The 18,507-nt window shown below is 29.9% G+C and overlaps 2 protein-coding genes across 2 annotated transcripts in view; both read right to left on the reverse strand.

The window, feature by feature from the left end:
• Positions 1-10,592, reverse strand: part of LOC121132192 (location of vulva defective 1) — a 51,568-nt gene extending 40,976 nt beyond the window's left edge. The window contains exons 1-5 of the mRNA XM_040727585.2: positions 10,435-10,592; positions 2,370-2,468; positions 2,217-2,316; positions 1,950-2,148; positions 119-323 (exon numbers count right to left, since the gene is read on the reverse strand). Of these exons, the coding sequence (XP_040583519.2) occupies positions 119-323; positions 1,950-2,148; positions 2,217-2,316; positions 2,370-2,468; positions 10,435-10,470 (639 nt within the window). The 5' untranslated portion in view covers positions 10,471-10,592. The remainder of the gene's footprint in view (positions 1-118; positions 324-1,949; positions 2,149-2,216; positions 2,317-2,369; positions 2,469-10,434) is intronic.
• LOC139907638 (uncharacterized) overlaps positions 10,473-18,507 on the reverse strand; it is a 153,631-nt gene continuing 145,596 nt past the window's right edge. Inside the window, exons 24-26 of the mRNA XM_071894125.1 lie at positions 10,685-10,813; positions 10,533-10,608; positions 10,473-10,483 (exon numbers count right to left, since the gene is read on the reverse strand). Coding sequence (XP_071750226.1) covers positions 10,473-10,483; positions 10,533-10,608; positions 10,685-10,813 — 216 coding nt within the window. The remainder of the gene's footprint in view (positions 10,484-10,532; positions 10,609-10,684; positions 10,814-18,507) is intronic.

An 18,507-nucleotide genomic window follows, 5' to 3' on the forward strand; every position in this document is an offset into this window, starting at 1 on the left:
TAAAGCCACAAATATCAATTTTAAAAGTACTGCATGTTTAAAGTTGATTAAAATAAGATATTATCCTCATGAGCATTGTTAGTAAAAATAATCATTAAAAAAAATTATGTAAAATTACCATAGTTATTGTATCCCAACACTTGGTTACTATAGAGTAGACACCAGTACATTCATAGCTAATCATGCCTGGTATATTTGTATTTGGACAAAAGCCAAGAGGAAACTGTACAACCGATGGATTGTTATCGAATTCAAACCTTAATTTCATATCTGGAATGCCATCACCATCTGTATCCTCTCCAATCAAATTAGACGCATCAAATCTTTAAAAAGAAAAATATGTTGTTAATTTTTTTATATTAATGGTCCTTTTTTTTTAGGGTAATAAGACAAAAGGGCCAAGCAGTACACATCTAACGTAAGAAAAAATGGCCGATTCTTAATCTGCCAAGGACAAAACCCCTCAAGCACAAAAACTCACCGACTTTATTATTGATAAATAATTGTATATGGAGGATAAATGATCCCCATGATTTAACTGAGTGGAAGTATGATATATGGCAGAGGTCGGTAACCCCCGGCCCAAGGGGCATATTGGCTCGTTAGTGAATTTTGACCGGCCTGCCATTGTATCATGAATAATCATCTAAATATAAGCATACTTCTCCACTATGACTCCGCAGCGATAGCTGTTTGGCCCTCTTACATGACACTATATAGCTGTCTGGGCCTTACTCTCCAAAAGCTTGCTGACCCCTGATATATGGGATAGTCCTTCCCATCTTATATTAAAAATGAAACTAGAATGGGCATTTGGTAGAGAGCACAACCTCCGTTTAAAATCAATTTAGTTATGTAACTAAATTTGTTCGAAAGTTATGATCGATTGTGTATCTTTTACGTTTTGTATTTCCATGAACTCTTAAAAGTTGATTGCCTTTTTCAATGACCATATATAATCTATGTAACAAGTTTGATCAAAATCGATTAGTAACTTTTGGTGTAATCCTGGTGATTAACAAACAACCATGGGCAAAAACATACTGTCTGTTCAACTTCGATGATATTGGTAATTATAACAATATTTTTTTCCTTAAATACAAACATATTACTACGATCAATGTGTTGGTTCTTAATACCATCTTTAGCCGCATACAAATTTTAATTTATAACGTAAGGTCAACCAATTTCATTCTTTATAAATCATTTTCTTAGAAAACCTATCGCTAAGAGACTATAAAATACGCATTTTTTTGTTTTTAGTATTTTAGAACTTAAAATGGTTGAGTCATTATACCAAAAATTTTACGAAATATCAAAGTTGAGCTGGTTATTTTTTTTCCTTGTTTAATTTTACTTCTGCAACGAAGTTTATGTTTTTGCCTCTATTTGTCTATATGGAGAAAGTTACAATCGATTTTGATCAACTTAGTACAAAGATTATATATGGTCACAGTAAGAGGTCATTAAATTGAGAGAGGTCAAGGTAACCCAAATCGTAAAAAAGCATAACTGAAAATAACTTAATAAAAAATTGAGATGCATGACTTAATTTGATTTTAGGTGGTGGTTTTGTACTCTACCGAGAGTACATTTTTTAGTTTATACTGTGTGTTGTTGTTGTTTTGTTTTTTTTTTCTTGTCCTCGGGGATTTTTGATTACAAGTTTTTGTTTTAGTGAATTTGTACATATCTATTCTTTATCTTATTTCTATTATGTTCAAAAGCAAATTTATTCTACTCCAACAAACAACTCATTTTGTTGCAATTGCAATTTAAAGAAATGTAACTACAATTTGACTAGAATAAAGTTTCATTGTTATTTAATTTTTTGGATGAAACAAATATTTTCTTTTGAATATAATAATCAAAAAAGAAATAAAAGTTATTATAATGTTTTTATCGTTATAGATAAATCAATATTTTAATGCATATTTTGATCAATTTACTTTGAAATAATCATTTGGAATCCAGTCGATAATGATGACTTTAAACTTTCTCCTGGTATTAATTTAGACACAAGACTAAGTCCAACATCGTCTACAATTGAGGCTATTTTTTTAACTTGTTCAATGGAGTGTATTCTTGTTAACTTTAAAGCATTTTGCTTAAAGGCATCTTCAGGATCGTCTGGTATATCTGCGTCGTCTAAAAAATTATTACGTATAAGTAGTGAATATTTAAATGCATTTAAACTACAAATTTCTCATCAATACCTTCAGGAATATCTGTATCATAGGGCATATACTCTGCGTTAATCTTGTCAGATATGGGAATATCATCAGGATCATTGTTGTACAAAATTTCTTTCAGACTCTGAAAAACCAAAATGATTTTTTAGTGTACAATAAAACTTAGCAAAAACTTACATTTAGCAGTGTAACGGCTGTTCCGGCAGTGTTGTCAATAATTGCCTTTAAATCACTAGGGTTTTTCACATTTGTTTTTTTCAATGCACCAGAAATAGACTAAAACAATTAAAAGGACAAAATTTTACAAATATTTACAATTATTATTTTTTTAAATTAGGTTAAATTGTACTTAGTCAATCATAACCATTAAATTAATTTTTTCTTAAAACAAAACAGCAATACATATTATGTTAATAATTCCTAAAATAGAAAAAAATATCAATGAACAACAAAAATCTTTACATTCGTAAATAATCAAGCTTTATATATTTAATATACACTGATTCAAATATTTTACACAAGTTATTTTTAGATAATAGTAAAAGTATGTAATAATATTTCAACACATCCAATTTTTTTATATCTAAATTTAAATTATGTATATATATTAACTTACAAATCGTGGTTTAAGTGTCAACTTTTAACAAAAATTAAGATATTATTATTTACAATATGAGTGATTTTGACATTAAGTCGATATATTAGATTTATTAATACATCAAATATTCGGAAAAAAACTAAAATTCGCAGAAAGTTTAGATCCGATTCTACTAAATAAAAAACAGTATAATTCTATTGGCAACTATTGCAGTTTAATTTTTTATTACATCAAATATATTTTTTGTATAATTCATATTAAATATATGTAAAATAATATAATACGTATAGTCAGCGTGAAACTGTTGGTACGTCATTGTTTTCAGCGGAATGTTTGGTGCAAAGAAAGATCAATATATGAGATAGTATAGATAAATATTTTTTTCAAAGTTTAAAAAAAAATTAAAATGACCTTTCAAATCCAAAAATTCTGGTTTTGTGGCCTACAGTGTGTTTTTGTTGCTAATGACATTTTTTGCCTTTAAAGATCTAAATTAAATAAAAAACACTAATTTCAATTTGTAAGAAAACATTTCCAAATTAATTTCTTTATTAATTACTTATGTAGCTTTTTCTTAATCGGACAAAATACCTTGTGAGTAAAAAAAAAAAAAAATGACAAAAATAGGTTATCTCTTTGAAATCCCAATATTTCTCGTTTTTGATCACAATTGTAAAAATCATAATTTGTATTAAATTAAAACGTACTTGTTTACAATAAAAGAATTTTGAAAGCTCTACTAATTAAAAGGTAATGTCAGGCTTGTGAACGTGCGTTCAATTAACAGAACTGATTTTTTTTTACCCGTGAACGCTAAAAATCCTAGTTTGGTGTTCCGTTCCAATAGTATCTCAAAAATATCAAGAAATCAAAGTTTATATATTTTCAAGTTTTTTAAAAATGATTTAAAGGGCTACTAAAGCAAGAGGAACGCTTGGAAGACCTATGTTGTGGCAGTGGCACAACAGGGGAGGGGGGGGGTTCGGATTCGGACCTTTTTAAAGGCTCTTATCGAACATGAAAGTTTCTAGCCTCCACCTCAACTCGAAAATATGAACTTGACCAGGTCAATAATTATGAATCATGGGGCAGAAGCTCATCATTTGGCCGTGAATGTGAGCAAATAGGCTACTATAAATAATAAATTCTGCGCTCTTTTGTAGAGAGGGCCGAAGTATATTCCTGCTAGAACATTCCCTCTATGTAGTTGGACTTTCACCTCCTTGATGACTTCCTGGTATTCCTGGGTCCCGATTTGTAGGAACTAATATGGGAGCATCCTCTTCCCTTCTGATCCCACGATGCGATGTTGCTGGGAACTTAGTCTGTTTGACCAGCAGAACCTCATTTGCCAATTAGGCAAAAGTAAAGATCATTCTTGCAGTTTCTCGACTAGTCCACGTTTCAGTTTTTCTGAATGAACTGATTTCAGTCAGTTACAGTTAATTTGAAGGCTAATAATCCCCAAATTATTATGTTACAAAATCTTGAGAGTTAGTATACAAATGAAGCCTCCCATACACATAAAGTGGAAGTCGCAAGTTGATGTCGTACGGTGTAAATGGTACTACCTTATGATTGGAACGTGGAACATAACGCAAATGATGGGTGAACGCTGAACGAAGAAAAATTGAAAGGAACACTAACAAGCCTGGATAATATTATCAAAGTTCATTGATTAGCTTTGGGAAAATGTAACATGTATTCTTCACTTAATTTAAATACTTTATAAGAAGTATCTCAATCATCCAATTTAAGAAAAGTATGCCCCGTTCTGTTTGATGGATGTTAAAATATGTTTGTCTTGATGAAACACGATTCCTCTCCTATTCCAGTTTTTTTTAAATCCAGCCTTCTACAAATGGTTCAAAACAGTTTTATTTTCAATGTTCAGTTCTCGGACGATGTTATGACTGCTAAAATGACGGTCTATGCCAATATTTTCCATGATTTTATCGGTATTTTTGACATATACTGGACGCACGATAATTAACAACTGAACCACTAAAGCTCAATAATGTCAAAAAACGTTGTAGTATACACCTTCACAACACTTTATCGTTTGATCTGATGTGCACAACAATGAACAAGCTATACTTAGTTTAAAAAAGGGCGGGAAATACGAAATTACTTTTGTCCAGCCTATAATATAAAATGTTGCTCATTATAGTGACAAAAAAAAAAGAGAATATCTTGTTTATAAAATTCATTTTCATGTTTCACGAGATAAAAAACAACTAGGAATATTCAACATCTCAATATAATGGCAAAAATTAGATGCATATTGTAAACGGTATTGATTCCTAAAAATCCATACCTATTGCTGAAACTCTACATATTATGTATCAAATATAAAGACACAGTGTTTTTGTCTTTTTGTTATTGTATTTATTTATTTATTACAGAGTTTTCCAACTTTATTTAATGTTCACTTTGTTGAATATATATATATATTTTTTTTTCATTTTGAATTATTTTATCAATTTGGTAGACAATTTAATTTTTTTTTGTAGTTATATAACCTTCAAGAAGCATTATTGTTTAGGAATTAAATTAAAATAGATACATTTTATGGATGCATAAGGATTTAATTCGAATACTTTTAATTACCATAAATTTACTTGAACCTGTTGAAATTATTTTCCCGTACAAATATTAAGATGTGATGGGAATTAATTATAATTTTATTTCATAATTAGTAGGAATTGTTATTAATTCAGTTATGAAACTCACATTAAAACTTACTTATTTTATTTTATAAACAATTGTTATAAAATAATATCGACAAATTAAATATTTAATTACATATTAATTTTATTAATTTTCTGGGTGTGTTCAAAACATTTGATTTTTTTTTAGATATAATATATGTAGAACCTTATTTTTATTTAGTTCGAAGTAGTGTTGTTTAATAGAGGTGTCATATGGTAGTACAGAGGAACTGATGTGTTTAAAAGGGTACTTAACTGGAATGCTTCTAAAACCAGTAAAGTACCCTTTTAAACACGTCAGTAGGTAGGTGGTAATTTAGCAGCTGTTCTGCTAATTCACAGTGGCATCAACAGTGGACATTTTTTCATCAGAAAAAAGCAGAACTTTCCCCGAATTTGGTTAGCTTTGAGAAAATTTAGAATATTCTTTGCTCTTTCCAACCGTCTTGCCTTGGTCTGTTTAGAGATAAGATGTGTTGTCTGTCTCTATGATTTTTTACCTATGTCATTCTGGATTGGAAAAAATTAAATGTTCACCACAACATAGGATCAAACCTTTGAAAAAATACACTCCTGGTACTTAAAACATATTTGTGCATACAAGCGAATTATTTAAAAAAAAATGATATAGTAGAAGGGGGAGGAAGAACATCGATATTAAAGAAAAAATGAAATTTTTAGTATTTTATTTACTCTCACTATCAACGTATAATCAAATGGCGCATTGACCGCAAGATGAAACATGATTGTCTTACTTTTCATTTATAAATTAGCTCTCAATATGATCAATGCAAGGTGTAATTAAAAACAATTGAATTTGAAAAAGAATTATTTTGGCTTAACGTCAAAATGATGCCCATATCTTAATTCAACTTAATCATGCTCACAATTATAAAACATCAGCTATGAGGACCACATTATAAATTAATAATACATGAATTTTTCGATTTTTGTGGATTTTTTTTATTTTATAATATCTGAAAAAATATAGGCCTTTATATCTCATGAACCAATTATCTCATAGAAATAAATATATATTTGTGGTTTGAAGGTAAAATTAGATGGAAATTCTAAATTTCCGAGTTGGTGGAGTCTAATATCTTCACTTTTTTTTAGCAATTTAATGTAGAGATTACACCAAGTGTGGAAATGATTTAAACGCCAAATTTACTTTGCTACTTAAACATTGCTTATATTTTCAAGGCCATGTTGAACTCGAAGTATAATTGAGGCTACAGGATCTATGCCTATGTCCTTATTATATAAAAATAGTTATTAGTGAGTAACTCCTCCAGCTAATAGTGGATTCTACTAATCTAATTAAATATAATGACAACTTCTCTTCTACAGAATAATATTCATACTGTCCGGGTTACCACATTCATTTTCAGTTTTTGTATTTTTACAGAAATAACATCATATTTTTGTACAGGTCTAGATGTATATCTTAAAAATGATATGATTAAAAATAAGTTACATCATTGCTATTATAGTTTTGAACTATTTGATACGTTTTCATTAGCATAAAAGAAAGTCTTAATATGACACTACTCATTTATGAAGGTTAGTTTTGTTAGTTATTTTGAAATCATTTTGTTTTAAGAATAAAAGCTCTGATTATATTCAGTTGTTGAAAGTCACCTCCATTCATTCAATAACTAATGTACTCATACATAATTTATCAGTCTAATTTAGCTCTACATTCCTCTTTCATAATAAATAATTTATGTGTGCTTATATGGTCTTCCTTTGATCCTTTATTAAAATATATCTTTCCTTTTTCAATGTTATTTGACTATTTTTATTATTAATATTGATAAAAAGAATGCATAAATTTACTTTGATATAAGAAAGAATAAATTTACTTTGATCAAAATAATGCTGAAATGAAAAGATGTTATATAAATGAGTAAATAGTAGGTGAAAAATAATTTTTTGAATTTACACATTTCCTCACACTTAACCCATCAATTAAAGTAAGTTAGATACTTGACACCTTTTGGCCTCCTGTTCACTCATTTCGTGGCCGATTCAAAACAAAAACTGCGTCAAAATAATGAATTTTTATGATGCAATTGCATGATATAAAAAAACTTCAATTTATCTGTCAAAGAATGGGAAAAAAAATGATTAAATGGACTGAAATTCAATTTCAACGTTCAACATCGTCATAGCTCATTGACAAGGTGCGTGGGAGACGTTATTCTCTTGAATTCAATGTGTTTTTGCGCCCAGGCAATTCAATCACCCCTTACTCTAAAGGAGACCTAATACATTTTCAAAAAAGCACGCATAAATTTATCAAATTAATTTGACTGTTTTGAAGTTTGAGGCAGATCATTGAAAACAGAATTGAGGAAACAGAAGATGAGGTATACTTTGGGGGAAAATATTTATTTAGGGTGCTTGCTTGTTGGCATTGATGTAAATTAATATATTGGAAGCATAAATCTATGGAAAGACATCTAGTTTGTAATTAGAGGTACTCTCGTATCTGTAGCCCATTATCTTCAACAGAAAGTAAATTTGCAATAAACATTTTTATAATTTATATGTATTTGATTATTAAATCTCTTATATTCTCATCATTGCTGTACAGCTTGAAAAAAAAATTAAAATCAAAGGTTCATTCACTAACAAAAATGTATTTTGATTAGCAAAATATGTAACACTTAGTTCTTGAGTTTTTTATATTGATATTAGAAAGGGCAATTTTGAGGATCTTTAAGTAACCAAAAATATTGATTTAACCTATTTGGGTTAAATGGGATTCTTTAATTCTGGAAACCCTTAATGTCCAGTATCCTACGTGTATAATAATGGAATGATACTTGATTACTTTCTAAATTATTGATTTATGTATTGAAGAATACATATTATGAGGTCGTATTATTTATATACAGGCTGCGTTAGCGATATATGCTGTGGTTTGGGGCACCTTTTCTTGTGGAAACATAGGCACCTAGGTAGCTGATTTATTTTGTTAGATAGCTTGTTTAAACTTCCACAACTTAAAAAAATTGTCTCAATTGACGAATTGATTGTCCCAAATATTTGGAAAAGGTATTCCTCCTTGGAATTGGTGCTATGAGTGACACCATAAGAAATGATCGAACTCTGGGACTCAGTGAGACGTTCGTTAGTACAGCTGGGTGCCCTTCTGCCTCAAGGATGTACCCGTCAGCATGCACACAAAGTTCCCAGTCCAAGCCATGGTGTTCTGAGTGGTTATCTCCGATGGCCACGTTATTCCTCCTCATTTGTTTCCCAAGGCCTCAGTGTCAACACTGATGTCTACGTGGATGTGCTGCAGAGCAAGGTGAAGCTCTGTACCGAAATAGTTGTCAATTCGAAGTCTTATATCTGCAACAGGACTCTGCTCCCTGCCACACCTCGAAAAAATAGTCTCAAATGGCTCCAAGACAATTTTGACTACTTCATCTCACTCGAATTTTTGCCTTGACCTGAATCCGGTGAAATTTTTTTCCGGGCGTGATCGAACTGCAAACCAAACAAATGCCTAAGAAATCCAGAGAGGAACTTATCAGTCGGATCAAGAATTTCCCCGTGGACCAAGTGTTGAAAGCAACTCGTGCTTTTGGCCTCGTATTGAGTATTTAATTTAGGCTGGAGATACTTTTATTGAATAGAATAAATCTAAATCTATCAAATTTTTAGGACCTGTTATCTTTTAATCTGATAACTGGTTGGAAAGAAAATTTCGCAAAAGAATGTTTTTTGGCACATATACCTTGTACACCCTGTATTCCAACGATAAATATAAAAAAGGAGAATGAAGAAGAATAAGGGACGTATTGTTCTGTATAGGATATGTCATGTTTGATAGTAATTCATTAATTTAAAAATAATAAACTATTCATTATAGTCTTCAAAATTTATTTTTATATTCTACAACTACTAATTTAGATTATGAAATATAGTTGGAAATGAGAATACAATTTGTTCACTAGGTTTATACTATCTTATGTCGAAACTACTAAGGGTACGCATATAATAAGTTTTATTTTGATAAAATGGCCAATGTCCTAGTGGCCGCAACTGCAGTAAAATGATTGGAAATATGATTTTAAGTTTTGACAAAACACCTGAAAGAAGTATTTGCGTTAGGATTTAAATGGAAGCAAGGGAAGCCATAATAAAATGATACCCTCAAATGCCTAGAATCTATAAAGAATATTATCAATTTTTACATCAATAAAACAACAATTACCGATTACACAATTCAACTTAAGTCCTTCCAGCAAGAACTTTCTTATTTGAATAAAAAATAAAATGATAAAAATGCTTTAAAATATGAATTTAATTGGAATGGTTCTTCAATTTGTTTTTCAAAGTGTGAGGGAGACAGTCCAATAAGTTGTTAAAAAATGAAGTAATATATAATTTGATATTAATCAATGTTAAGAAGATACACCTTCGCCTTTGAAGTTTGGAAATGATGAATTTAAAAATAATATATTAATTTAAGATGAATAATCATTCATTTGTTTTATATTGAGGACAAAATAATTGTGCATTGAGAAATAATTTATCTATTTTGTATCAAAAATAAACATTTTAAAGAACAATTATAATTATAATTTTTTTTTTTTTTCAAAATATTTTTTTCTTAAAATAGCTTTTTTCTTCTAATATAAACTCTTTTGATGTAAAATCATATTTTTGTAAAAAAATTGTGAAATTTAAAAACTTCTTACGCAATGCACAACTTCTAAGAAATGATCAATACGGTTCAAACTTAAAATTTCTTGACTATTAAACAAAAAGAACATATTTGGTCTATATACCCTAACATTTAGAAAAATAAATTTAAGAACCCCTCCAATGCTCTAACTTATTCAAATTATACGAATAAAATTATATATGTTCTCATCAATATTTATCTCAAAAACATAGGAATTAAATAAAGTACCTCCAAAATATCGACTGTAGTTTCTCTTGCCTCCATATCTAACGTTTTACTAAGCAATGGATCGAATGATATCGTTTTGGTAATAGAATTTAATGTACTTGATACTTGATTAATCTCGTTGATATCATTAGCATTAAATCCGTCTTTTAAGTTTTTTAATGATTCTGTATTAGTCTGTAATATAAATAAATATTTTTTAAACAACAAATGGTATATATAAGTGTGTCAATTGGATAAATCTAGTCCTTACCTTAGTTATATTAAGAACCATTTCATCAACCAGTTTTTGACCGGATTTAGTTAGGTTGCTTACGTCAATTTTACTTTTGGCAAGCTTACAGGTAATATTTAACCAACAGGCTTGACTACGAATAGATGCCTAAATGGGATAATATTAACAATATACATATGGATATGTTGTTTTTAATAATGTTGATAATTTTTATTTGAAATTTGTTATAGAAAAATAATCTTTTCTTTTTTATAGAGAAGACTATGCATTAAATTGTATTTAAAAAAAAAAAAGCTTAAATATTAATAAAGGTTATAATTACTAATTATATATGTAATATAAAATATAAAGATTAAAGTTGAACAATAGTTTCCATAACAGTTAAGAAAAGTACAATATTGTGTTTTCGAGACAAATTTTTATTTATAATCTTGCGACGGGATTAGCGTAAAGTTTAGTCCATAATATCTCTTAGGTGCAAATAGTGGAAATCAGATGAATATGCCATTAGAAAGTGTAAAATCTTAGATATATAATTTTCTACAACGGTATTAGTATATTAAGAGCTCAAAACAATTAAATTAAATGAGCTAAACACAGACGGACCATAATCCTGAAGGAGTGATCTAGATGATTGTAACAACATGGTTATGAAGTATATATGATCATTTAATAGTCCAAACATTAATCCTATGGACTAGTTTGTTACATATATGAAATGGTCATATTACTACCCAGCAAATACAAAATGTTTTTAGAACATTCAGGAAATGTTTTTATTCGGTTACATAAGTCTTTGTCATTATGTAACGTTTTGTAAGCGTTTTTATTCTGTCTGACATGTCGGTGTTTTTACGCCACATTTTGAAAACATTTTTATTTTGTCCTCAATGTCTTTGTCCTTATGTACCGTTCTGATAGGATTTTTATTTTGTCCGTTAGGTCTTCATGCTTACTGAAAGTGCATATGCAAGATGAAAACAAGGAAACAGTGTAAAAAAAGAGAAAACAGTAGTTTAATATTCATTGCTTATTATTCTACAATTTTTATTGGTTAATAATCTCATTTATTTCTATGTTCTCCTTCCCTCATGTTAATCGTCTACACTAAAGTTTAGGGAAAGAGCCGATAAGGGAAAAATAAATAATTCAATGAAAAGACAAGGAAGACTATTCTCCTAACACCAACCTAAAATATCGTGTTATTGTTGTGACGTAGTGGCCCTTATTCTTCTCTTTTGACTAGGTGGGGACTACCTGTTCAAACTGGCTACATGTCTGGACGAACATGTAACAGCTTCTAATTTTAAGCTAATCAAAATTGAGATCCACTAAATCCTACCTTTCTTGTCTTGAGTGTCCAATCTTTGTGTAGAGTCCTTCAGTATACATTATTTCTTTGTTTTCAACTAACACATAAAAAGGAAGGAGGTGGAAAATTAATTATTGCTGAATCCTGGCTAAAAGTGGAACTCCTGCTTCTACTCCCACTTTACTATATATATATATATATGTACTTATAAGTTATATTTATATTATTTTATCAAAATAATTAGACATAATTTAATGAAATGTTCTGGGTTTTTGTATTCAAATTCGAAGTAATAAATGTTGTAACAATATCAAAGACTTAGAGACCGCCTACATTGAAACATTTTCGAGGAAAACGCAAAATATTTAACCGTTTTGTTCTTGCACCCACACGACCCAAGCGTTCCGTTTCACATGAAACGATATTTTTTCTTCTAGAGTGGAAGAATCTGAAAACGTTGGTTACGCATAATTAACTTGTCCAAGTTATAACTTGTATAAATTATAGAATTATGTTTGAATTAATTGAAAGACTGGCTGGCTGGCTGGGAAATATCTAGGACATATCAAGGATTTATTGTTTTCAAATCAAAATAAAGTTCCTTCATTTCAAGTAGTACTTTTTTTTATCAAACATATGTGGATGCTGCTAACTGGAGGAAAATACAATGGTTCTGATCGTTTGAGTATCCAAAGTATTTTGTGGGGCTACAATTAATTTTTCTTCAAAATGAAAATAAGTATTAAATTCTTATGTATCACTTGAGAAAAGGAAGTTTAATGAAGCTTTTGAAATTAAATAACATAACTTTAAAATTCAAACTTCCGAAGTTGAGAAACCTTACTTTAAAATTGAAACTTCTGAGTCCCTTTACAAGTAGAAAATGTCGTAAAAAAAGTGATTTTCAAATGGCTATAGAAGTCAAAAAACGCCTTTTGAAGACTGAAACTTCAGAAACATAACAAACTCATTAGAATAAAAACAGAAAATCGAATTAAAAGGTAACCCTAAAAATTGGACACGCTAGTATACACGATGAAATAAAAATTTCGAAGAAGTTGACCTTTTTTTGTAACCTTTGACCTTTTATATGAGCTTAAAAATGTACTTCATCAACTTAAAATATTTTATGTCGATTGCTTTAAGCATAAAAAGGCTTTAATTATCACGACATTTGCGAAGTTCTTCTAATTACTTTGGCAATAGATAAAAAATACGCATTCATTAGTGAAAAAGTAATTTTGGGGATAGGGGGAACGGGTTTTGGCCGTATTTTTTTTTTCTAGAGTGTTTAAAAAATCATTTTGCATCCGAAAAGTTGGGCTAAAATTGAATTAGAATTTTCCCAAGCCCCTCCCCCTAATTATAATCAAAATGAATAACATAATTCATAGTTCAACCGAAAAACAGTTTTGCTATTCGACATTATAGACTATACATAATACATTTTGCCCATCAGATGGAATAACTTTCTTTTTTGATAAACCCATTTAACCTATTTTTGAATTCCATTTATGTACCCTTAAATTTTCAAATCTTGAAATGGAGTAGGTAAATTAACCACACTGTAACTCTCCCAAAAAGATACATGGATACATGGCCGAAGAACTATTGATGCTAAAATTATCATTAAAAATAGTAAAAAGTCTTCCGAAATTGTTTTTACTTCGGTAACATCCTCCAATTTAATACAAAATGTATCTCTTTCCAGGAAGCATGATTTATGCATCAATAATTGAAAGGATTATATATATATATAATAATTTTTTTCACATCCTTATTCAAACATTCTATGAAAGAATCTTATAGTCAATTTCAAAAATCATAAGCCCCATTTGAAACTCTATAATAGGTTGGGGGAAAAGTAATTTCGTATTGTTCGGTTAATTTAAATGATTTTTTATAAAAAGTGTTACAATTGAACTATCCAATTACAATACTATCAAATCAATGTTTGTAGTATACACTCACACCTTTACAACGCCTTATCGTATGATCCGATGTGACCAATGAGAAACAAGATATGCTTATTTAAAAAAAGGGCAGGAAATTCGATATTACTTTTTCCACAACCTTATACATTGGGTAGGAATTTAATATGGTTTCTGAATAATATGTTTTTGAATATAATATTTCTAGTATTATATATTATCACTATAGTATATAATGTGCAAATTATCAATGATTTAAAATAGTTTGTTTTTAATTTTATAGCTTTTCGCAATTTTGAAATACAAGTAATTTTTAATATTACAAAAGTTACAGAAGGGGATGCAAGTCATGCCGCGATCAATTCAATGCCTTGCTTCAAAAGTGTGAATAAACAAAATTTGTGGGGAGCTTATAAATGAACCTTTTTCGGAAACAACTTATTCGGAGGAAGAATTTCATTACTTTAAAATGCATTTTGCCACATCGAATTACAAGATGTGCATAGTTAGTTCAATAAAACTTGTATTACAGTGTTGAAATATTATTTATCATTTCTTAAGTTAAATATTACCCTTAATAAATTGCACATTAACAAATATCAAGCGTTAAAACAATTCAAAAACAAAATTTTAAATAGATAACTGAAATATATGTCTCAGTAATTTAGTGGTTATTTTTTTAAGATACGCAGCCTGAGTTTGGTTGGCGGTGTAGATGTCGCTGAAATCCCCAGCCGTATTATGAAAAAGACGGGTACGAATTAATTATGGTCAAATTTTAATGTTTTTGGGGAAAAAACATAAATGGAGACTTAATAAAAAATACGAATATTTTTAGTTAGTATATTGAAAGTGAGTAATTTTAGGAGTAATTATTTAATTGCTCATATTTTGAAGTTACATATGGTGGTAAAAGTGGAATTTTGAATATCAGTTTTATGAAAAAAACCAGGTGAATTTTATGTTTTATATTGTTTTGATTGTTATTTTATAACTTTCTCAAAAAATCGATATAGTACATTAAAGGCGGCCGCAGAAAAGTAAATTGGAGAATTTCTCAAGTGATCTGCACTTCTTTCTGGCGGAAAGAAGTACAAAATATTATCACCATTTTATTTAATAGATGTAATAATATTATTTTGGAAAAACAATTACGGAATATATATATATATATGCATATGTACTTGTTGAATAAAGTAAATTTGTTTTGGGTTTCACATATGTATACACATAATTTTGTATTAATTTGTTTTTATGAGGGGGGATTAATAGTTTTCTTGTTTAAATTGCTGAAATTGAGCAATCCAGTAGCAGCCAACATGGCCTTACCTCATTTATTTGATTAACACATATAATTAAACTTGTTAAATTATATACAAATATATAATTACTGGCAATGGGTAACCTGGTGTTGTTTGGGCGAAGGAAGGAGAGGAAATGAAAATAAACAAAGGTCAACGTTATTTCCTATTAATATTTAGACCCTCTCGGCCTTAACGAGCAAAATAATATAATTATGGCACCTGTATTTAATATACAATATGTATTATTATGAATTTAAAAAAAAAGAAGTGTTGTAAACGTCTTATTCGTATAATTGTCTTTTTGAGACGCAAGTCCCTTTTTGATTTATAATCCCATCCCCATTCTAGACTTCTTGAGCTCAAATAAAATACTTTAGCGTTTTCGATATAGAAAAAGGGCCTCTTATTTGACCCCCCTCAAAAAAAAAAAAAAAAAATAGGGACTCCCATCTTGGCCCGACCTGGTTCAACAGAGGCACTAATATAAAATTTCAGCCTCCTGGGTTAAACGGTGTGTTATAATATTCACCTCATGTCTCAAACTGTATAAATAAATTATTTCAAGCTCCATAGTTCAACATGACTCGTTGCATACTCGTAGTGAGTGAGGAATTCCAATAGACGAACATTCAAAATTTCCTCCAAGTAAATCCTTTTTTTTCTTTTTCTCTCTCTTTGTTTCTATCTATTTTCTTCTTCTCTCCCTTTGTTTCTATATCTTCTAACTGGGCCCTTATCTCAAATTGACAATTATACAGAGCGTTTTTGGGAGGCTCTTTTTTTTAAAGTAAAGTTCGTACTTTTAGTTATCCAGTAAGATACTTTTATACTTTTTGAATATATTTATCTTGAAGCTATAAGGCTCTGAATAAAAAGCACCTATTTTCCACTTTAAACAAAGATAACTCGAGTTACAAGTACGATATAGACATTTTTAAAAGATTTTAGAATTTGTAACATTCAGCTTTAAAATATATTTACATAACTTATCCCTATATTCATACCGAGAGCCTAAAACAGCTTTGAACTTTAAAATAACAAAAATGTATAGCCTTTTTCTGAAGGATACGACAATATTGGAGAAAAAATAAGGGCCTATTTGGAATCAGGGGATCTAACCGAACTAAGTTGATGATATGTTGTTTTAGTGTATAAAAAAAGTATGATTTAGTTGTGTTTAAGATTGAGTACACTATCTTTTGAAATGTAATAATTTTACAAAAATTCGTACAGACAATAAAAATATCGGTGCCAGTGATTGGAAAAAATTCGTAGGAAATGTTCATTTCATTTTTTCACCTGCTCATTATGAATTCATATAAAACCCATAACATACAAATTAATTGGCTTTCCTAGTTCCCCATCTTCAAGTTCGAATCCATTAGGTGTCTAATTTGAAAAAAATGCGTACAGAAAAATTTAATTCTAATTCATTATAGTTATATTTGTGACTTTTTCTTCGGATTAAAACCCCCCCTCCCCCATCCCCTCCCTTCCAAAATAAGAAAATTTTTGAAGTGGTATTTAGTTCATATTTACATAAATGAAAGATACCATGTGTAGACTCATTACCAAATATTATCTAGCGAGTTAATCAAAATTTTATGAGGGCATAATAACAATATTGCAAAACACCTGAACCTTAAATGAATTATGTATGTAAATATTCGCGTATTAAGATATAAAATTTAGAATAGTGTTGTCATCTTAGGTTCATTAACATTGTCAGGAAATGATTTTGAGTAATTTGATTATTATACAGTTCATTACAACCAATTCGATCATGAAGGATTTCATTGCAAGCAATTTAATATTCCAGTTCAGGGATGCCCAAACTGTGGATCTCGGTCAGTCTAATGTTTAGTTGTAGCCCACTACTCATTCTTACTTCAAGTAGTTTTTTTAGCAAAATTGTCACAATATCATCAAAACTCGTAGAACACTCATAATCCGTACAAACATTGAACAATATTTGAAGGTATCTTATATTTCTGGGATTCTAACAGGGTAGCCAGATTAGCTTTTTAAAGCAATTTGGCATTAAAGAGTTAGAATTGGCCTTTTTTTACATTTGGTCTCAAATTGGAATAAAATTGTATTTAATGGTTGTTTTTTTCAACATTCTTCAAGAAATTTAACTTAATAGGGTCTGAGGGCCATTATTATTTCCTTTTTTTTGGTGGCAATGCATCCCATTATATTAAAATGTTAAACATTTTCATCTAGTGCATTTTCATTGAAATTGATATTGTATTCAGACAATCAAATTATAGTATGATAAGAAATCATCACAAGAGACTCAATTTTATTTACAAATATATATCGGCCAATAGGTTGTGCGGATGGATAGCAGGTCCCTCAAGTGGATCAAAGCCTATCGCCACGACTATACTGAATATCTAGGCCACTTTCAAATATGTTATAACACACGGTGGCCCACAGGTTACGGTCATAAACCACTTGTATACAAGAGGAATAAAAATCTATAATCACCACCATACTGAGTATCAAGAGCCCCTTCTAATATATTATAATACACCCCAGATTGTACAAGTGAACCACTGGTCCAAAAGTTGGATCATTACCCACCGTAACCGCTTCCTTGGGCATCAAGAAACCCTTTCAATACCCTATAATACACTTCAGCCCATGGGTTGTGCATGTGAACCGCTGGTCGAAAAGGTGAGTCATGAACCACCGATACCGCTTCTTTGAGCATTAAGAATCCCTTCCAATAGTCGATTATAACCCAAGGACCAGGGGTTGTGCAAGTGAACTTGTCCATAGAAATTTCCATCACTCACAATCTCAGAAATCATATGATAAAGCAAATGGAGACATTCAAGACATTCTTTTGATTTGGCAACGTGACAACAAGACAAGTATATTTCGTCTTTGTCAGAGTCATGATTTTTGTCAGATGTTCGTCTTTGGCTCATCTTTGACATGATTTTTGCTAGATTTTCGTCGTCGCGAAAAAAAGTTTCTGTAACGAAATGATTTAGTCTCGTCAAACTTGACGAAGTGAAATGAAAATAGATCTATCTTTCATACTTTTATCTAAATGTTTTTTTTAACATTCCTTTAATGCAGGGTTCCCAAACTTTTTCAGGCTGGCTTGGCTTTCATACAAAACTTTTAGTACCCCCTCCCATAAGCACATGTATTTATAAGTTTTTCTTCATAAAGGGAAATAATCGGATGGGTGTATTAGGTGCAGGGATATAAATCCTAAAGGCTTACACTCACTAAAAGAAGACGTAGATCTCTACGTTCGTTGATTCTAAACTTGTA

The sequence above is a fragment of the Lepeophtheirus salmonis genome, chromosome 2, assembly GCF_016086655.4.
Source record: "Lepeophtheirus salmonis chromosome 2, UVic_Lsal_1.4, whole genome shotgun sequence".
In the NCBI taxonomy this organism is placed as follows: domain Eukaryota; kingdom Metazoa; phylum Arthropoda; class Copepoda; order Siphonostomatoida; family Caligidae; genus Lepeophtheirus; species Lepeophtheirus salmonis.